The sequence below is a fragment of the Platalea leucorodia genome (assembly GCF_965183815.1).
Source record: "Platalea leucorodia genome assembly, chromosome: 16".
NCBI lineage: Eukaryota > Metazoa > Chordata > Aves > Pelecaniformes > Threskiornithidae > Platalea > Platalea leucorodia.
In genome coordinates this window covers 10,216,974-10,239,677 of record NC_138838.1, presented here as the reverse complement: position 1 = coordinate 10,239,677, position 22,704 = coordinate 10,216,974, and the positions used below count along the sequence as shown (strand labels likewise).

The following is a 22,704-nucleotide window of genomic DNA, read 5'->3' as shown; positions in this document are numbered from 1 at the left end:
CAGCCTGTTCACTCTTGTGCCCGAGGAAAGCATCGCTGCAAAGAAGAACCCTGCCAGCAGCCAGCAGGGTCCCGCGGCTCCTCTCCTAGGAATTGTTGCCATTTTCTCTTCCACCGTAGGATGCTGCTGGTGCTCCAGCTCAGGGCTCAAAGCCTCTAGTCTGTGCAGCTCCTGCCGTTTGTTCGTTTTAATGGACATGCTGGGCACCAGCACTAACCAGCCCAGTTCGATTCTCAGCTATTAAAGAACCCCCAGCTCTCGCACACGGACTCACTCCCATCCCTCCATGCTTTGCTAAGGAACAACGTGGCCTCCACACGTTTCCTGCGCTCTGTACGCTCTCCCACAGATTTTTGCACAGCCAACCTAAACGCCATTTCAGATCTTCGTCCGTGGCTCTGCGGACACGGCTGTTGCTTGGGAGGATCCACCGCTCCCACTGCAGATGGCTCCGCTGCCCTCCTCCGACAGAAACTGCCCACCGTGGGGATATTCTTTGTCCTAGCTATAAACCCACACTCTCCGCCAGCCACGGAGTCACTCGGGCAATGCAAAAGACTGGGATGAAGAAATCCTCTTTTGGAGCCTGTGTAAGCGCTGCCAGGGGCACGAATCCCCTCCCAGGCAGACCCCGGTCAGCCTGACCGCTGCACGCACTCGCAGCAAACCGCACGCAGGTCTTCTCCTGCTCCTCCTCCACACCCTGGTGCCAGTGAGCAACAGAAACTGCTTTTATTTTTGCCCACAAGCCTCACTCACACGTAAGAGGCTTCAAACCTTCCGGCTCCGCTGCCTGCTTGCCAAACAGACCTCGAAGGCATTTCGCAAAATTGAAAGGGGACTTGCTCCCAACCACCACCTCCACTGCACAAAGGGGCTCCCGTCTGCACTTCCTCTACGTATGCCCTTCTCCTCTGACACATTCATCCTTTTTTTTTTTTACAGTCCCCCGTAACATAAGGAAGTTCAACTATAATGTGTACGTTCTGGGGAAACCCAAAGAAACAAGGCCAAGGACAGCAAGAGTTTGTGTCTTCTCCCGCCGAGCGGGCAAAAGCCAAAAGCAATGTTTCTTTGCAGCCTGCCGTGGCCTCTCCCACTGGTGGAGAACCAGTGTCCTCAGGTTTTTGTCTTCATTTTTGTTTTTTGATAGTCTTCTGATGGGTACAAGAGTTCAGGGATCAATGCTGAATTTGCTCCAATCCTACAGATTTTAAATAAACAGTCATTTTTCAAGCAAGCAGGGCCCAGGGAGACTTCAGGCAGGAATTTGTCTTCCCCAGCAGGGAAATGTTGCCAGCACTGACGGACTCCAACATTTGCACCCCAGGTTTCACGGGTGCAAAGAGGGGTTGCACCCGCAGCCGCAGGCGAGCCGGCCCTGCGGCGCCGAGCCCAGCGCCCGCGCAGCCCCCGTCCTGCCAGGCGCGACACCGGCAACCTCTGCTGAGTAACAATTCCAGTGGAGCTGTCTGGATCCCAACACAGCACGGGCAGACGCCCTGGCGGAGCGTGACGGGAGAAGGAGGGAAATCAGGTAACCCCACCACCCTCGAAACAGAACAAATATTTCACCCTGCGGAAAAAAAAACCCAACCCAGCCTTTTTTTCCTCTTCGCATCATCTAGGCTACCTTTCTTCTACAGCATCCCCCCTCAGCAGGATTTAACTATGCAGAGAGTAAAACTCATCAATCCTCCAGGTTTAACCTTGTCTCTGTTTCAATTCACCAGGGTAAGTGTGGATTTTAATACTTTCAGCCCCCTTAAGGCTACGCATAATGAACTTGGATTTTGGTTAAAAAATATAAAATTTCTCTCCTCCACCCACATATATTAAACATCAGACTTGAGCCACTGAGTTGAAACAACCCACCCCGCTGCAAGTCCGCTACCTCCAGCTGAAGGAAAGGTGACTTTAGCACAAAGAGGTACTGGTCTTAGCAATGTGCTGAGGAATAACCTATGCGAGTAATTAACAGTACTTACACCTCAGGTAGAGAGTGTGGAAGAAGCAGGTCGATACAGGGGTCTTCCTTGAATTAAAATTTAACTTACCCTTTATTGCAACCTACAAAAGCAAGTAATGAGCACTAACATTTTTATTTCTTTTAAACTGTCATTTAGGCTGTAGAGGGGATAATTACCTATTTCCACTGTAGTAAGGTTTTATCACCCTTAGTGAGGCATTTTCTAATTTAATATTTTTACTATATTATCATAAAACCTGTTTCTGGAAAAAATGATCACGAACCACACAGCCATTTGCCATAAAACATGTGTGTGTAAGTACCTTGGCTTAATTATTTATGCATTTCTTCGGCGCCGACTCCCGAGGCAGAGGACGGCACAGGTGCTCGGTGCAGCGGGAGCGCGGTGCCCAGGCGCCCACCCCTGCCCAGCCCCAGGGCCCGCTCCCCAGCCGCTCCCAGGCACCTAGAAAGTTTGCGCAGCCCTTTCTCTCAACGCACCAGCAGTCTGAGACAAAAGGTATACGCGAGGGAGACGTTTTATTCCGCTCGCCGTGCCCCTGCGCGGTTGGAAGAATCCTGGTTTCGCTGCAATTTGCAACCCGGTTGTGGCTCCGCTGGTTTTGTGGGAAGAGCAAGGAAGGGATGCCCCTGCACCGCTCACCGCCCCAGCCACGCTGCGGACCCCGGGGAGGGCATTCCCCGCGCAAGCCCCAAGCCAGCAGCCTGACTGTCTTCCCATTCGCAGCTTAACACTTGCGCAGCCCTTGGCACGGCCGCAGCCAGGCTCCCGGCTGCAGGGAGCCCCCGCCGCGACGCTGCGACGCTGCGACGCGCGCTTTGCAGACAAAGGACCCGGCTGCGCACCGAAGAGGTGCCAAGGCCCGGCTCAACCCGAGCCCCCTGCGCAGCCCCCGCTCCACGGCACTGCAGAAATGCCGACCAGCTCCCCACCGTACCAACTGGTGATTTCACGTCAAAAACCTTGTTTTAAAAAATTAAATAAAAGGAACAGCTACTTCAGACAGTGAGCTTTGTGTGCTAATTGACCAGTGGACTTCACCACCCCCCAAATCCCAGGTATTGCTGCTACGCACACTTTAGAGGCAAAATCCTTGCAAAAGAGAGCAAGGAAACACGCACACAGAGGGCAGGAGTGCCCTGGGTAAATATTAACAGCAGTAGCACCTTTGATAAATATATGAATCGTCAAAATATAAATCATAAAAACTGTTAACAGTTCCCCAGAAATCTACTCTGCCCATCTGCAGTAGCACTATTCCACCAAATATACAAAGGGGAAAACAAATACATACCTGCACACGGGAGGGGAGAACAGCTAATGCTGTACTATTGCCTGTAATTATAGTCATGTTACTTCTTTTTTTAAAATATAGTTCTGTAAACTAGTAGAAGAACAATATTAAGGGGGAAAATGCAGGTTTTGGTGGGTTTTTTTCAGTGTTATTAATACAGCAATACTGCATGAGTCACTGCTGTGCTGTTTTAGCAAAAACACCCTCCAACAAATTTCTCTACCTTTTCCTGTGTACCTTTTACTACTTCTCTTCTTCCGTGGGAAAAAAAAAAAAAAAAATATATATATATATATAATTTAGAATATGCCCCAAGCAGTACTGAAATAACTATACCTACCCCATTCCTACTGACATCCTCCACTGGGAACAATGAATTTTTAATTCACAAAAACTGGTGGAAGATACAGCATGAACACCCATGAATAAAGGGAGGATGAAAACCACATGCCTCCTGATAAAAACTGAAGCTGACTGTGGAACAGATGACTGATCATTTTCTTGGGAAACTTTCTGTCTGGATCCTAAGGAATCTTTTGTCCACCAGTGTGAAATTCCGATTACTAGGTGCCCAGCAAGCAGAGCAGGTACCCAGGGAGATAAAACAAGCTGAAGCCCTTTATTTCTCAATTTCTAGCAAAGGCATTACCCTAAATCAGCACGTGGGGTGTGGGATTTGGCTCTCTATTCGCACACCTTCCAGCATGCGTTCCCCAGTCCGCTATTTCCGCAGCAACAAACCCACGCTACGGGTGATGACGCGGAGCAAAACGAGCAGCGGCAATCATCGAAGCAGAATTAAAATACCCGTGTCTTTTAAGGTGAGGGGCCTGAAATGCAGAGTGGAGAGCTGCTGGGCGTCCGGCGTGCGGCGCGGCGCGGTGCGGTGGGATGGCCGGGAAGGCAGGCCCACGAGATGGCACTCTCTCACTCGCTTCCCCGCCGTGGCCCAAAACCGGAGCGCGCAACTCCGGCTATAAATTACACAGCCAGACGGCTCTCATCACCGTGCCCGGCGCTTGAAGGAGATTCAGAAAGGTCTGCCGCAATTCCCTCTCGCTCAGGCAGGTCAGGATTGGGTCCTTCAAGTCTGTGCAAATGCTTTTAGCCCCACGGCTTTAAATTATGAAAGGTGACATGTGACCTCTGGTTTGTCTCATGAGACCAGGCACAAGATTTATAAATATTTCAGAAAGCTGGTTCTTGCCCTAAACAAAGGGACTCTGCACATTTTGTGAGGCTGGATCTGGGGATGGGGAGCGGGAGGACAGCAGAGAGCTAGGCGGACTGCTGCTCAGGGTACCGTCCCCCAAACCCAACCGGACCCGGGGTTCAGACCTGCCATCCCTGTCACCAATTCTGAACATTTCCCCCTTACGGCAGCACACAGCCAGCTGCCTGCTGACCAGCCTCGAGCTCAGGACAGCATTAACAGGAGCAGCGATGGCACCTCTCTCATCCTGATTTTCGTCCCAATAGCATTCACATTTTCCTATGAGCTTTTACAGCACAAAGCATCAAAGATGTGGACAAGTGGCTGGAGAAGTAGCGAAACACAGGGATGTTCAGAAACCTCCAGCTTGCTCCGCTGGCAAGCTTTCCAGCAGCTTTCATTTCCCCATGAAATTCATAAAATCTTGCTTTCTCAGTCTCTGTTTTTAGATGGGTATTTGAGCAGAGCAGCCACTGTAATGCTGCATGTGCAAGTGCCCTGCGCCGACGCGCACAGTGCCGCACGGAGGGGACCATTCTTTGTGTACCTTAACATCCCATATTCCTAGGATGATTTCCCTCTTTCACAGCTTGCCTGTTTTATAACAGATTTGATGCAGGAGAAGACAAATTGTCTCACAAAGAAAAGACGACAAATCATCTCGCAGCTCTTAACAGGTTATTTTTTTTTCCCTTTAAAAAGGAAATTTCCATAACAGAGGCGTCTGTCTTCTTACTAGGGATGTCAAACATCGAATGTTGGGACGCGATGATTTCAGCCCATTGGCACTAACCCGGGTCACGTACGCCACTTCACTACTGCCAGCCTCAAAACATACAAAAACTCCTTGTTCAAATACCAACCCTTCTAACAACTACGGTTAAAAGCGATACGGGATACTTAACTGCATCTGCATGAGCTGACTCCTAAGGCTAAGCCAAAGGTTAGGGGGATAAAAATCCACTGAACAAAACAGTACACAAAGGGCAGAATGATACCGGAGCCACGGTGCCTCGGGACCAACAGGTTTAGTTTCACAGGCCAAGACGTGCTTTTTTCTCGGTTCCCAGTACAGCTCAGGGTGTGCAGCAGGGTACACACACATCACCTCCCCAAGGAGAGCTCCTCCATCTCCCTGAGGGACCCCAGCGGGTCCCTGCCGTACCAGGGGGCTCTTCCAGAAGGCACGGAGCCCAGGCAGGCAGCCTGCCCTCCCACCCACAGCCTCCTGCCAGAAACACCCGTTTTCTGCAAAACATCAGAGCCCTGCACACTCTGAGAGACTGCCCCGCATGTTAGCACTACTCCCTTTGTTTCCCAAAACGCCACCAATTCGAAGCAGCAGAGCCTTTCTTCCAGGCTGTGTCTACATAAACTCAGAATAATTTTTCTCACGCCGCCACAGTCACCCGAGGTTTGTGCCACGCAGCACAGAAGCCGCTGGTTCAGTTGTTGCAGAAAGAAGGGCTTTGCCTCCTTTCAGGGACTTCTGTCGTGGTGAATGTAATGGATTGACAATCGCAGAGCCCAAATTCCTCCGTTAATCTAGTCTCATGGTGTTTTAATACCCAAAGTACAAAGTGAGCTGAGTTAAAAGCTGGTATCTCACCAACTTTTTAAATTTTTTTAAAAATATTAAACTCTTATGTTATATAAGTAAATTAATCTTTTAATACCAGGATTTCCTATTATGCACCCCCCTCTGCTTGCAGCAAGACATACTGTGACATTTGTCTTGTTTTAGTTCTGGATGTTTACCATCCGCAACGAAAAAGTATATTGGAAAAAACACTATGCCATTTTTGCTCATGTCAGATGCACTTTAGTGTAACTGCAGTCCGATATGCTATCGAAATACAAAAATGAAAAACAATGCAACTTCATTGAGCCAAATACTCCTCTTTAAGTCTCCCTTGTTCCCTGTAAAACTCCTCCCTAGATAAGGGAGGCCAATGGCATCCTGGCTTGTGTCAGGAACGGTGTGGCCAGCAGGAGCAGGGCAGGGATGGTCCCCCTGCGCTGGGCACTGGTGAGGCCGCCCCTCGAGTGCTGTGCTCAGCGCTGGGCCCCGCACCCCAAGGCGGCCATGGAGGGGCTGGAGCGTGGCCAGAGCAGGGCAGCGAGGCTGGGGCAGGGGCTGGAGCACAAGGCTGGGGAGGAGCGGCTGGGGGAGCTGGGGGGGCTCAGCCTGGAGAAGAGGAGGCTGAGGGGAGCCCTCATCGCTCTCTGCAACGGCCTGAAAGGAGGCTGGAGCCGGGGGGGTCGGTCTCTGCTCCCCAGGAACAAGCGATGGGACGAGAGGGAACGGCCTCAAGCTGCGCCAGGGCAGGTTTAGGTTGGATGTTAGGAAAAACCTCTTCCCCGAAAGCACTGTCAGGCCCTGGCCCAGGCTGCCCAGGGCAGGGGCTGAGTCCCCATCCCTGGAGGGATTTAAAAGCCGGGCAGATGTGGTGCTTAGGGACATGGTTTAGTGGTGGCCTTGGCAGTGCTGGGTTAACGGTAGGTCTTGACGATCTTAGAGGTCTTTTCCAACCTAAACGATTCTATGATTCTAAAGCACTCCAAGGGTGAGAATGCTGATTGGGAAAACACACAACGTCCTGGCTGAAGGCAAGGGAAATGTTCTAATCCAAACCTCACTGGCAGCTGGATAATCTCACTTAATTCAGCTTCCCAGCAGGCACTGGTCTGCTCGTGCAAGAACAAGAGTGGGCTGGATGCTCTTCCACCAAGCATGACCTGAGGCCAACGGCACCGCTGGAGTCACGGGCTTAATTTCTTGCACTTGGCCATGGGATTTCAGGCAGTGATTCCTGCCCTGAGCCCAGTTCTTCCAAAGTCAAACACAAAACGTACCTCCACAGGTGTGGATAGACTGTTTACATACGTATGTATATACATGCAGGTACCTATATAGTAATGCTAAGTACAGTGCACTGGAAATACCTGGTCAGCACTTGACCACGTACTAAAAAAAAAAAAAAAGACGAAAGCAGAGGAACTGTACTGCGACCAGCGCTACGATGCATGGGCAGCACACAGGAGCTGGAAGAAGGGAGCCACAACACGGACATGCATCCGCAGCTTGAAGCCCCATTCGCCTGGGGTTCCTACAAACCAGGGACATGACAATAAGGTAACTTTTCCACCACGGGCAAAGAGGTTATCTGGCTAAACTAACACCATCATGGTGGTGTTTGATCAAGGCAGGGACCAGTCCACTAACTGGTGACAATGACAATGTTGAGAGGTCTGAGAAGAGCAGGGGAAATTTCCCCAGCTCCTGGAAAGGTTTCTGTGCCTCATGTTGCAGGTGGAACTGCATGGTTTGACACAGTCCCATTACAGCCATCTTCCTCCCTCTAATTTGGCTCATAACGGATGCAAAGTCCTCCTCCGTAATGAAGAACCATTTGCCGAGGTAAAAAGCAACCTATCTGAAAGCCGATATAATCTCCCCCATGTTCACCCAGTTAGAAATCCCTGGTGAGAATTTCAGCTTGCGCTTGAGAACACGTCTCTTTTGTCCTGCCTGACTTTACTGCAGAAAAGCCTCCTTTTGCCTCCCATTTCTGCGCTGGGTGCCATCTTTAATGATGATGTATGGGTGTCCTTTTCCTCAGCGGTGCTGTGGGGAGGGGGTCAAACATGCGACACCGCCAGCATGTGTATCAACAGCAAATTATAAACCGTGTCAATCCAAGTTAATGCAAAGCTGTAATCCTCTTTAACAAGAGATCAAATCAGTGCCATGAGTTATGTTCATTCTGTAATCTGATAAGAAATAGAGTGAGCCTCTAATAAAAGAGTAATGAGAGCCCTTAATGATGCTGTTAAAAGGTAGCGCCAGTTAAAATATTGCTGTTGTTCCAGCTGATTAGATCACTGTTGCATATTTGCACAATCTTGTTTTACCTGTCAGAATAACCTGAGTTGTCGTGGGAGATAAAGGTGTTTGGACCAAACATCTGTGTCCTTAAAGAACGTCTCTCCTGCAAGTTACCATCCTCCAGAGGTGAAATAATGATGTTCATCAAACTTAGCAGTAATTTGATATTATACCTTTTTTTAAAGTGTCTGTGTTTAGTCTCTGTTCCACACACGCGTACAGCGCAGAGATCTGGAGATCTATATATCAAAGCTGACAGAGAGATATAACAAAACCAAAATCCACACGCAGATCTTCTTCCCAGGAACACAGACTTTACCTGACCTTGCCACAACCAGGCTGTTTATAGGATCCACTCCTGCAGATACAGCAACTCTGCACGTACTGAAAATATGCTCACTTGTCTACGGACCTGCAGGCCTTCAGTGGGAATCTCCAGCCCCAGTTTGCCCATAAATACATCTACCTAGCCCAGAAGCTTTCTGCGAGTGCACAGATGTCTGATCTCCTAAAAACATGGGGCTGTTCAGAGCTAGGCCAGCTGAAGGTGACTGCACACAAGATCTGGGTTCAACTACAGCTCTAGCCCAGACCTGCTGTGTCACCTTTGGCAAGTCACTGAGGCTCTTGACTCCTGGATTTCTGGACCCAAATGCCTTCGGAGATATGGGCTATCATTCCTCTGTGCCTCATTTCCCAAAGTGTAAACCAGAGAATACTGGCATCTTCCCAACTCTGTTGCACATGGTGGTAACTGAAGGATGATTATATTAACGATTACACTACGCTAGATACCAGAGCAATGGGATCAGCGAAGTACCCTAGGTCATGGAGATGGGAAAAGCATATTTCAAGGGAAGTCCAAGAAGTGGCACCCACATGATGCCACCCTCAAACCCAGGCAAAATCACAACCAGAGAGAGATCGACCCTGTTCTAATCCTGGATGGTTCCTGCCCAAGACAGCTACCCTCTCCTCTGGGCAACCACCACAGCACACTTACATTTGAGCTTTTGCCTTCAGGTTCCTTGTTTTAGGGCAGGCCCATTTACATAGCAATGACCTTGGACCGATTAGAAAAACCTTGGCCCAAGAGTACAATAAATGTATTTAAGTCTATAAACATATACCCCAAGATAACCATAAAAATCACTTTCCAGTGTATGTTTTAAAATACTACCAAAGAGGGGTTAAAATAGAGGAGGGCTCGAGGCCACCAGTGTCCCACACATTACAACATAATATATGTGAGCACAAGGTTAAACAGCCATGCCCATGCATAGGGTGCATGAAAAACTGGCAAGTGGAAGATTAATTGCCTGCACGAATGCTATTATTCCCACCAGCAGCAAGAATAAGAAAGAAAGTGGCAGTGATGTTGACAAAGGCAGTTATTATACCTGTATGTTTCTTTTCTCAAATTCAGGCTGTAAAACAATTCTGGAGTGACTGTTCATCCCCTTCGCCATGCAGCGCTCAGGCTGCTTCTCCTCACGTGCATTTGCTCTTTGTTTCCCCGGCCAGTGGCAGTGGCAAGTGATGAACTCGCCGTGCCGGACTCCCAGAAGCCCTGGGTGTCCCACAGCCATGACACGACCACGCAGGGACCTTCAGGTGAGTGCTAGCAGTTCATTGCACTATTTTAAGGTCTCTCTGCACAGCCAGAGTAGTGTAAAATGGCTTAAATGTACAGGAGAATCAGGCCCCAAATGTATTCCTAGGCTGCATTAGCTAATTAAATATACAGAAAACAGCAAGGAATGACAGCGTTACACAGACTCGTGCCTTCGAAAGCACTGAGAGCAAGCAAAGCGAGGAGACAACTCCCCTCTGCTTTTGCCCCAGCGACAAAGGGCTTGTGCAGTTCATCATGCGGCGTGAGGACCTGGCACAGCCAGGGAAGAACCACAACTACTCCACCACTCGCACCCCCCGGACTCTGCGCCATCCCCCCACGCTTCTGCCCGTCCACATCTGCACATATATATTTATTTACTGGCATTTTCCAGGTATCTACCTGCCACTGTAGCCGCTGACAGAACTTAAGGGGAATGTTCTGCCAGCTCTGTTTCTACAACCCTTTTTTATATACAGCTCACTGACACTTTAAAATTTCTTACACTACAACACAGAGTGCCCCGTTGTTCAGACGTGTATTTATTTTGGGGTCATGCCTTTTAAGTGCCTGACCAGGAAAAAAAAAATGGCTCAGAACATGATCACATCACTGTGAAGTGTATACTTGCATTTTCAATCTAGTAATTCACACTTGCAAACAATAAAATTACCTTCTTCTGTCACAAAGGAAAGCTGTTATCATTACTGCTTCCCTCTCATGCGTACAGGTCTGGTCCCTTCTTTTTAATTCACCTGCAGTTTAAAGCAGACGTTGAATTCTTCTTGTCTTGTCCAGTACGACTGTGTGCTGCTAGAGCGGTATTATGGCCCGTGGCAAGTGCAGGGGCATTTTAAACAGGGATGTGAAGTGACCCCTGGAGAGTGGCTATGGTTTTCAAAAAAATGACTGATAGCAGCCGGTATCTTCATTTTGGGAGAGCTGAACCAAAACACCTATCGGGGCCTAATTTTCAGACACTGGCCACTCCAGTATTTTGAATACGTTTTATGTCTGGATGCAAACACAAATGGTGTAAACTAGGGAGGAAAGGAAAGAAGCTAGACTATGTAAAGCCCAGGTTTTCAGTGTGCAGAGCAAGAACGCCCACCCAAATGTGGAAGGGCTGCTGCAAAGAGGAAGCAAGAATCTGTTCCTAAAGCCCACATTGAAGAGGACAAGAAATAAGAGGCCTAAATTACAGCAGCGGGAAACTTAAGCTCAACATTAGGACTAAACAATGCCAAAGCACATCCCGTGGGGAAGAAGCTGCAGAGAAACTGCTTAAGGAAGACTGTAATGCCTGCAATAGGCAAACGTAAGGCATATTCTTTGCGTTACAGGTAACCAGCAGGTATTCGGCAAACAGTGAGGAAAGCTTAGGATTCTGTTTGTGTATCTTTCTCTTGTCTGAAACAAAAGCTTTGCTATGTATGTTAAATTAAATAATGCTACTACTATTACTAACCCCCTGGTTTTTACAGGCACTTCTCAACAGCAGACCTCCGTTGCTCAGAAGGGGAATCAGAGTCACAGAAACACCGAGTGACCTGCTCAAGGTCATCCACGAAGCCACCGGCAGAACTAGGAACAGAACCTGCCCAGCCTGATTCCGGCATTGCCCCATCCATGTCCAGGGTTTGCTTGAAAGCCTGGTCTTGGCAGAGCGGGATACAGCTGCCCACACGGTATGACCCTCCGGCACGCTTGCTGGTGTGCGAACGCATCAACCGACAGTCTCACTCTAGACAGCTAAACCAACATCAGGAGATAAGTGACTAAAATGCCATTAACAGAAAATATGGCGGGCCTCCAAAGTGACTAATAAACTTAATGTAAGAAATAAGTTCCCGCAGTCAGACAATAAGCAGCAGCAGCTGCTGCCACGCTGCTGCCACCAAAGAATCAGTAAAACATGCAAGCGATGTAATAACCCGCTCAATGTGGAGAAAACCCCCAGGAGACATTTTCAGTAAACCAAATGTCAAACACTCTGTCCCTACCACAATGATAACTATGTCGACACAGCGTAACGTAGATAGCATCCTATTAGCTGTAATCGCTTCTGAGGGTCAGCCAGACCCTGTGCAGCTCGTGGTGGACTCAAGGTGCCTCCCGAGAAGCGCGGGGAGTAAGGGTTAGGAAGATGGCAGCCAGATGAAGCGTAGCTGAGGCCCAAGAAGGCTATTGTGCAGAACGACTCCGCTGTCCCAGCTGTTCTGATGCACTTCACGTCTGCATTGACTTGTTGGAGGGTTTTGGCTTACAGAATGCATTTTCTATGCAACTTTTGGAACACAAGTGAGTGCGCTGGACTGCGAAGGAGGAGGCAATGTCACCTCTGGGGACAGCAAACATAGCGTAACTCCCAGATTATTAGGATCAGTCTCACTATTTTTTTTCACCTTCCTCCCCCCCCCACACACCCCACACAAGCCGAGCTTGCCTTCACGCTGGGGACAGAGCAGGGGTCTGTATGCCTGCCTAACCTGTAGGACGGGGCAATATGTATTATATGCAAAAAAAATGAGAGTACCCTAACCTCATTCGAAATTCTCAAAGCATAAGCAATAACCAGTCAACTGGACATAATACTAAGATAAATACTAGAGTCATGGGTATCATTAATGCATATGGTATGAACTGGTTCTTCCTAAACACACATATGCCACCTGCTAATTACCCTCAGACAAAAAGATCTGGGGAATGAGCAGCACATCCCAGAACAATTTCTACAGGATGGTACGACTCTACTAGGAATGTGTGTCTGTCCTGCCCCATGTTTCGTTGGGGGCTATCCAAAACAGCAGAGACCCCAATTCCATACAGGTAAGGAGGTCCTTGCCAGCTGGGAAGCACAGACAGCTGCTAGCTCAAGCCCTGCACAGCAGAAACAAAAAATGCACTTGATTATTTGCTAAATTGGCAAAAGCGTGTATGTCTAATCTCACAGTGCCAAAGCCACTTGTGTCCCTCTCTTCTTATGATCCAGGTAAGGGGGTGGCACTGACCACCTTGTGCGGCTGGAGGCACAGCTTTCACCCTACACATCCAACACATTTATTTTTGTGGCGAGAGGATCTAGACAATATTCAGAAATCAGAGCAGTTTTCTCACTTGAAAAAAAAAAAAAGAAAGAGTAAAGAAACGATGAGAAAGATGCATGATGAAACAGCAGAGGTCTTATTATGGACACAAAACGTCTTAGTGCCAGCTTACTGGAGAGCTCTCATTCAGCAGCCTGTGCAATACCCCAAAAGGCAACAGTCTAAGAACAGCAGGTATTTGGTTTCCATTTCACAAACAGACAAACGACATCTCTCTCTCACAAAGCACAAACATGTTCCACAACCCAGGGGAAAGATGTTTCTCAAGCCTTCTACATCCATTCACTGGAAAAATTATTCCACCTCCTTCCCACAAAAAGCTCAGCATTTCGAGATTTAGTTTAAAAATGTAACACTTAAGAAATATGGCTGTATACGTAGAAAAACTATCTAGTAACTATGCACAAAACTTCACTGATACTTTCTTTACTAATTAGCACATTAAAACATTATAGTCTTCCCAAAAAATTCTTCACTCTTTAAACAGACATAAACACAAGCAACATTGAGGCCTTGAGTGAATCTTGACTGAACTATTCCAGCTATTAACTGATTTAAGAAAATGCGTACTAAACAGAATTTAAACCAGTTGCCATTTCTGGTAAAAGACAGGTTCTTTGTAAGTTTTGATCACACCTGAAGACACCAGGTAACTTAGCTGTCTATTTCCAAAATAATTCCATAAAACTAGAAGATTTCAAAATCGGAGGAGCTTTAAAGCAGGAATCAAAATGTAGGTAGTGAGATTTATGAAAATTTCCCGTTTGGTGTCACAGTAATTACAGAGTGAGAGCTCAGCCAGACTGCCTGGACAGATGTGACCAAGACACCCAGGCTATGATGCCAGTGACAAATGGTTAACTGATAAGAAGAAACGGAGGGGGCGACAGGCTGAAGAACAGGTCAATATCATGCTGTCATGAAGCCATTTGAGAAACATAATTAATCTATTACTCACCTGGCATCATCATTCATTGTACAGTGGTCAATAGGTGCCATGAAGCTCACCAGCTTGCTATGGACATGATACCTGGATAGTGCAGGAAATAAGCAGGCAGCACATTAGTAACTATTAATGAAAAGGAAATGTTGCTGCTTGAATAGAAACGTCCCAGCCCCTGAAATGCAAAGCACTGGCCTTGCTGGTGGCTGGTATCTAATGAGCCACTAGTTGTAGCTGGCAATTCCCCCTCCCCTCCCTCCTCCTCCTTTCTTATAACATGGACACAAGAACAATCAGATGACACAACGAACTGAATAGCAAGCAAATCCTTTTTTATCACAGCTAGAAAGAGGACATACAGCATCCATTAATTGTGTGCGAGTGCCTAATCAGACGCCCAGACAGACAACCCCGCAAAGTCAGAGACAGAGAAACAAGGATTCGTTTTCAGCCTTCCGTTCAGCTGGTGTCTTAATCACCTTCTGGAATTTGTGCCCGAAGAGCCCACTGCAGGCAGCAGAAGCGCCAGAGCATCAGACCTTCTCAAGCATCCATCTGCTATCGCTTTTTCCTTGCTCTGTGGTATCTAGGGCCCTAAAGGATATCAAAATCCCACTCAGCTAGCCGTACCCGTAGTTGGAAAGTCTTACCCTGAATAACTTACAAATGGAGCATGTAAAAACAGGCAAAGGAGACAGGAAAAAGACCTGTGCAAAGAAGAGATGGGGCATGTCCAAGGGGATACAGTGCTGCATCTGTCTCAGCTTCTGGTCCACCAAAATATTTCTGCAAGCTGTACTGCACCTCCAGATATGGGATCCCCTTCCTGCTTTCCACACTGGGCTAGGAACTTGCAGTGGCTTTTCATGACTTATATTCAAGGACCTGACATGTAAAATTTAACAGAGCACTGAAAAACTCTGAACGAAAAGGTGTCTTTAAACCCTAGTGTCTAAGGGCAGGGAATTCCAAACCAACGGCTTTTGGTGTACACTGCCATGCTGCCTACCCAAGTCTGAAATGTTTTATCCGAGCCGCTGCTATTTTTAGAGCTTGACAAATAGCAGGCAAAAGGATTCACAAGCATTTGCCCAGAATCACCTTTCCACTCTGTCACCTCTGCACTCCCTTTTGTTTGCTTATGCAGGAACATTCCCTCGAGGGGATTTTTAGCTCACAAGACTATTTCAGAATGGCTCTTCAGGCACAGCACACGCTCACCCTTACACAAGGGCTTCTCCGCACAATCAAGTCTTTGTCACTCGTAATGGAAGCAACTGCCCTGGTCTAACGCTGTAATGATGGAGTCAGGGAACAGACCCGTGCAGGGCCAGTAGTGCAACCCACAACGGGCCAATAGGCTGGACTATCAAATAGTTCGCTTATGAGACATTAACAACTGATGGATTCATACAGATCAAAGCTTATACAGGGACAGTCTGCGTAGTGGCAAGGGGACTTAGCAATTCTGATAAATTCTCTGACACAAGTTGTTTGTCCAGAACTAACTACTGTCACCTGTTTTAAATCAGGACTTTAAAAATCCCAGTCTAGCAGATACAAAATATTTAATTTCATTCACAGAAAGACAGCCCATCCAGCAGAGGACCAGAAATCACTGACATGAAAAATAGGTGTGCACACATCACTCCTCCACGTCTACCTCAAAAACAGGCATGTCCTAATGAGGGATAGCAGAGTTCTAGGCACCAGGTTTCTTAAGCTCAACTGTGCAGTTTTAGGATGAGCTCACTTCCCCTCTTAGTGCCCCGATTTCCCTGTCTATGAAGGGAACAGGTACTCATGTCAAGTGCAAGATCGACTGCTTTTGAAAGCACCTGAAGATCCTCAGACCCTACAATAAACTAGCACATTTCATCCAAACGTGCTATAACATTGAAGGTTTGCTAAAGGACTGCTGAAAAGGAAGAATTATGGAGACACGTGAAACTTAGTATGTGATAGTTTGCTTTCCAGGATCTCAAAGTCCTTCACAGAAACAAATCTAAGCACTGCTGCCCCAATTTTAGAGAAGGAAAAAGAAGAACAGGGGATAAGTGATCTGCTTGGGGTGACACTGAGTCTCTTAGTGGAAGAGCCAACTATTCAGAAACACCCATTTGGGCTCTACTGGACTATTCTGAAAAGATGCTGGAAATTAACTGCATGTTAATCCTGAACACAGACAATGACACTTTTTTCTTTATTGATATTTTCCCTGCAGGGTCAGTGCAACTTTTATTTAAAGAAGAAAAAAAAAAAAGGCACCTAAGATCTAAGAGGCAATTGACTTGGCGAGATAGCTGATCTCTCAGGAATGCTGAAGCGCACAGATTGCACACAATGAGAGACTTCCCCATTATTGCTGGAGGTTTACGAGTCTGACTCAGTTGTGTGATGTTGTCAGTAGTTTTGACTGAATCATGAATATATCCAATTATGTGTGATGCTGACAGAAAAGAATATTGATAGTCAATAATTATAGGCTTTTCAGGCCAACAAAGTAGCTCTTCCCTCTTTTAATAAATTATCTTATGACATCTATCTTAAAAATTGCTATGCTAGGCCTGACCCAGACTGACTCCACTGACTTTCTATCAGATGCCATCTAAACTCACGATTTATAGTTTACTCACAAAAGGATGGTTAATGTTGCGGATTTTTCAGGAAGCGGTGCAGCTTTTCAGCATGCCTCCCTGCCACAAACACCTCCTCCACTACAAATCATGCAGTCATGCTAAACTCAGGGAGACTAATATATCAGCTCTGCAAAGGGGAAAAAAAAAAAAACCTGTCCTCTCCAGAACGCTTCCCTTCCCACCCTGCTGCATGGAAGATTCAAACACAACAGGAGAGATCAACCCAAATTAGTGATCCAGGAGTCAGGATGTGAAATGCTTTGAAGCTAAAGAAAGCTGCAATGGGACTTAGAAAAATAAAGAGAGATTAGACACCAAATTCCAGTTGACAGTCAGCGGGAAAGAGACATCTACCTCACTGAGGCATTTCTGCCCATCTTCCCCTAGAGCTGCTATCCATGTTTTAGTCAGCTAAATATATATTGCACAAGAGGTGTTTATTGGCTTTCACTGGAAATTACAGCCCCAAATCACTTAGGGACATTTGAACACCTCTCTCCAGTGTTTTCGGAGACCGATGAACACTCTTGCCAAGACTGATCTGGGCAATGCTCACAGGCTGCATCCAGCTAAGCCCTTACTCTAGGCTCAAAGACCATTAAGATTCCCCAGTGGATGCCCCAGAGCAAGACATCTTGCCCTAAGAGGCATGAACAAGCCTACCCATGCACCCCCGAGCCAACCCAGCGCAGTCAGACTTTATTTGGCAAAATCAGAACTTCTTGCAGAAGCTGTCACCCACCGGATTCTCCTTCCTTTACTGGCTTTTCTGTCCACTTTCTTCTTTATTTTGCTTCGTAACTTCTGGATGGCCAGCCATTGCCTGAGGAATGCAAAACGACAGTTACACGACTTTGAGAGCCACTAGGAAAATAAACCTTAGGTACACTGGGGTCTGAGGCCCTTCCTTCTACCTATTGCATTTACACAAGTGAAGGAGATCAGAACCTCAGGAAAGCAAATATGAAACTTCAAGTGCCCGTGGTACTGCTTCACTCCACGGACGTGGCATTTAAACAGTAAGCGTTTCTCCTGACCCCAGCCGCAATGGGACACACGGACCAGGCCTGCTGATCCCGATGGGACAGTCGCTGCTCCATGAGAATATTCTGCCTGCAGGGAAACCCAGGGAGGCCACAAGCTTGGCTCCATTTTTCATTCTTTCTTGACTCCCAAATATTTCTAAGAATTTTTAGAATTAAAAATAAAATCTTTAGAAAATATAAATGCTAAAATCTGTAAAAAATGTCTGTACAGGTACTGCTTTTTTGTTTCAGCCTTGATTACTAGAATAACTTCTGTTTTGCATATAGAAAGCCCATAACAGAATAGATGGTCTGCTACATCCTAAACTGATTCTTTAAGTGAGACAGGTTATGCTAACTTCATGAACAGAATTACCATGATGCAGCAGATGCTCTGAATGTATTTCCTCCCTCAGTTTTGCAAAATATATTGAATATTATAAGCGAGTATTTCTCCCCACCATCTCTGACTTAAACCTGGCAAATCTAGCAAGAAGCCCTATATAATGCTCCAACTATTACTACACAAAACTACAAAAGAAAGAAAAGCAATAAGCACTTTCAGAAAGTGCTGTCTCATCCCCAACTGTATTTAGAAGGGAGAGCTCAGCTCCTCAAACAGAACTTCATCAAGTCAAAAAAGTTTCCAGCAGGGGAAAACTTCTACTAGTTATAAATATTTTTTTTACAAAAACGAGCGTCATCTTACCTGATTTATACAATGAAAACTCGACATCAGGGAAAAAAATCTAGCAAAATCCAATTACTGCAATCTTAATATAATCTTAATTACTGTAATCTATTTTATTGTAAAGTCAGATAAATGTACAATGTAATCACCACTTAAATGTAATTTTGTCTATATCATGTTAAATTATAGTGAATAGCTTTCCATAATATTCCAGACGTACACAAAATAAATTTGACACATTGCACTAAAATTTGGGTAATATTTTACAAGGATAAAAGTTATTTCACCGTCACAAAATTTCCTAATGCATTTTCTCCCCCTCCCCATACACACCCCCCATAGCACTTCTTCAGTGGAGAGCCCTACTCCAGCATTTTCAGCCTTCCTCTGCTTTTACACTTTTCTAAATTATAGCCCATGGCTATTTAAATGTACACTGTTCATTAAGTGGTATTTGGAAGATTCTTTATTTTCTAACTATAGAATTAAACAGAGAAATAAGAGCTTCCCTGCATGGAATTATATTTTACTTCTGCATGCAGGAAACATTCCCTGATACTGTTTTAATTGTATAGTATCTTTTCTTGCAGCTGGGAGAGAGAATACCCAGGAATTGCTTTAACTGATCTCACAACAGAAGGTTTGCTCCTCTAAAACAATGCCGAATCAGAGCTCATAATGAGAAAAGGCCAGATTTCAGCAGCGGGCAGTCACGTCGTCTGGTTGCCCCTCGCTAGGGCCGGGTAAGACACCCCTCTATGGATTCCCTTTGTGCTGCCACACGCAGAACCACTGAGAGACAGAAATACCCAAAGTCTGGAACAAGCCTTTTGCAACTGGGAAGTATCTTCAAGGGATTGCAGACAAACCAGGGCACAGCTCAAAGACTGGCAAACTCGGAGGCAGTGTGATCCATAACTAAGGAATATGTTACAGAGGAGGACTTTCCTGACTAATAATTTGTTATGCAGTTTCTTACACCCAGGTGCTTTCTGCAGAGTCAGTCAACATTTTGCCCTCTACAATGAACTGGACTGGAAGCCCACAAGTAGTTTTGCACTTCTGGACTGGAATGCAATGCTGGGGTGAAGCTAGTGATACTACAGACAACCTCCTACTTACCTGCCCATTGCTACCTGGTCATTGGGGTCCAATGAAGTGGTTTTACGTTCTATCAGTTCTCGAAGGAGCTAGAAGAAAGACAACAATTCCATTTAAAAGCACAGTAAAGACGTGTTAATGCAAACTGGTTTCTCAGAAGACTTAGGAAATTAGCTGCCAAGTTCCCAAGGGAACCTGTATCCCTCAATTCTTGAAATTCCCTCGCAAACCCCAAGCCACGAACCAAGGCTTTTTTAACATTTCCTCTGCACGACAGAGTTTTCCAAGGGAAACAGCTGATGTCTTGGAAAAGGTTCAAGCAAGGAAGCAGAACCTTATGCTAAAAGTGTAAGTAACTGTAGCTCATTGGCCTCTTCCAAAAAGGTCCCCATGGAATACGTGACTGGGGCATAACACCGAAGGCCACTTCAAAGAGCTTCTGTATCTAAGTTAATTTCAGATGGATCTAGGAGTAATATAGTCTTCCCTTCAACACATCATGGTTTATTTAGGTGACCTGTAGCATCATATCATTCATCTGAAGAGAATCTAAAAGGTTATGGAGAGCCAGAGTGGCACAACTTAGCAGCACCATGGTCCAAGCACAGGGAGCCCCACATGGGCAAAGCAAACTGATGACCTTCAGTCTAAGCAATGGCAAAGGACTGGAATCCCTGGGGGCACTGCAAAGCCTGCTCTGGGATTGTTCTGGGATTGTCGGATGGGCCAACCGTTCGGTAACTGCTCCTCCCAGGAGCCCCGAGCAAAGTGCACAATCCCACCGAGGGCAAAGAGGTGACAAGCTCGGGGGGATGTGAGCAGCTGAGCCTGACGCGAGATGGTCATTTCTCACCCAGAGGGGCAAAACGAAGAACTCAGCTCGTATTTCAGAAGCTGGTACTGTTCCTTGGGCTTTTGGGAGGATAAAAAAAGGCCTGAAACTTCACAGGCTGTTGTGTACACAACTCCCATGGGCAAGAGACGTAACGCAGGCAGATCTGCAGGAAGACCTCTGCCCCACAGGTCGTGCCCCACACGTCGGGTGGGGAGGGCAGGGGGGAACCGAAACACTTCACCAAACAGAAGTCAAGCATTGCTGGGCAGTAACGCTCGCTCTGAGGAACAGCACAGCAAAATATTTTTTATAGCTAGAGCAGGAGTGCTCAAGCAGGCTTTTCTATTTCTTTTCATGTCCTGAGGGTTGGGTTTTGTCCTTTTTGCTTCCTGCAGCCAAAGAACATTGTGAACAGCCTTTTTGGATACTTGACCAGTGCTGTATGTTTATCACCACTCACTGTAAATTGTATGTGCTGTGCCTTGGGTATTAGCCAACATATTAACACAAAGAACAGAAATAAACCCTCCAAAACTGAGGGGCACAGACTACTTTCTAGATGCCAGCATTTCACTGACCACTGGTGAAGTTACTGCCTCAGCTCAGAAAGGACCTGAAACAAAACCACCTGGAAACCAGGGAGTCCAGGCAATTCCAGAGAGATGCTAGAGAAGAAAGGATGAATGACGCTTTTCCTCCCCCCTATACTTTTTCTCGAGTAGGAGAGCTGGACTGCAGTGGTCAATCGAGGTACACTATCAGTTGCAGAAAGCAGGGCTTGAGGAGCAGCCATGGTCCTGGCTATAGTCTTGGCCTAAGTCAGCACTAAGTCAGCCTAAGTCCTGGCCCAAGACAGCACAGACCAACCCTTGCACAGACAAGGCAAGAGGACAAGAAAGCAGCTCTGCATCCCCCCCGGCAGCTGGGGACGTGTATAGGAAAACACCAGCTCAAGTGAGACGACGGCGTTTCTGAGCACAGCTTAGCTCCTGACCACGACTGCGCTCGGGGCAGCCTGCGCTCAGTCGGCTCCCCCGGCACCGGCGCTGCCCCACCGCGCAGCTGACGCCGAAAGCTGCCCCGGGCACAGCGCTACGTGAGGAACTCGCTGACCCCCATAGTTTCTGATCACTTAAGTCCACTATGGAGTGAGGGAGGGGAAAGGTATGCACCCCACAAAAGAAAAATGCCATAAAGGTAGCTGGGTATCATTTTATGACCCTTTTTGTATTTTCAAGAGACACTCAAGCAACAGAGATGATAATATTTATACCTGTCCATATCTTTCCTCTCCTTCAAGGCATACATCATACGACAAAAAAAACCAGGGATTCAAGTGTAATTAAAACCCTGCCATGACTTTTTTTTCTATTTGCTTATTTTTGGAGATTATTACTGCAGCAATTACATTTTAAAAATCCAGGAAGAGAGACCACTGGTTTATTATCACTAGAAAACAGCAAGCTGCTTCTCTGCCCTGTTTATCTGATTGATTCCCAACATCTTTCTGGCACACAATCTATCAGTTTATCTCTCCCACTTCATCACAGTCACTTCTGGCAGCTAAATACAAGATCCAAATCCAGTGTTACACAGACATACGACACAGTAAACCTATGTAACACCACTACTCTGTAAACAGCTGCCCTTAAGGCTAAGCAGAAATGGGATCTTGGTTTCTAGTCAATATTCTGTCAAAAGCAAGGTGGGAGGGAGGGTTTTAACAGCAGCAAGAAATGGCGCAGCAAGGTTTTAGTGGTTTCTTCCTGTACCAGCAATAAGGTGTGTTTACTGTCTCCTCTCATCTTGCTTCCTTGGCACGATGCACAGAAAAAACTGCTGAGTAGTCATGGCAGAGGCTAAGGCGCAAGCGGACAATAATGCACGGACGCCCTACACTCTGGGAGAACGAAGCAGCAAGACATTTTCAGCAGGACTTGCTCTGCCTGGTGGCCCACCACCTCCAGACGGGCAGACTAAGGAGTGCCGCCGAGCTCTTACAACTATCTCCACACCGGTTAGAAAGAGATGCGTTTTGGGGGCAGGTTCCTAATGCCGCACCCGGGAAGCAGGCAGGATCTTGCCGGACAGGATCACTCTCCTTTGGGCAAGGCGGTGTTTCCCGTGACAGCTGTGAAGGGCACGGAGTTGAACTGTGTGCCACTTTGCACGGCGACAGCAGGGATCCCGTTATTTGCCGGGGGGCATGTCCTCTCCTCTGCGTACAGAGGATCCTCTCACCCGAATTAGCAGGGAAGAGCTTTGCGCAGCAGTAGGAGACTAAACCCTGCACACGGTGGTCTCCTCTGCACTAACCAGGCCACCAGCCGATCAGCCATCAGTTGAGGCAGACACGGTTTT

The 22,704-nt window shown here is 46.9% G+C and overlaps 1 protein-coding gene across 1 annotated transcript in view; it reads right to left on the bottom strand.

Moving 5' to 3' along the window:
• Positions 1-22,704, bottom strand: part of AATF (apoptosis antagonizing transcription factor) — a 57,715-nt gene that overhangs the window by 3,792 nt on the left and 31,219 nt on the right. Inside the window, exons 9-11 of the mRNA XM_082328592.1 lie at positions 19,530-19,597; positions 17,434-17,514; positions 14,068-14,139 (exon numbers count right to left, since the gene is read on the bottom strand). Coding sequence (XP_082184718.1) covers positions 14,068-14,139; positions 17,434-17,514; positions 19,530-19,597 — 221 coding nt within the window. The remainder of the gene's footprint in view (positions 1-14,067; positions 14,140-17,433; positions 17,515-19,529; positions 19,598-22,704) is intronic.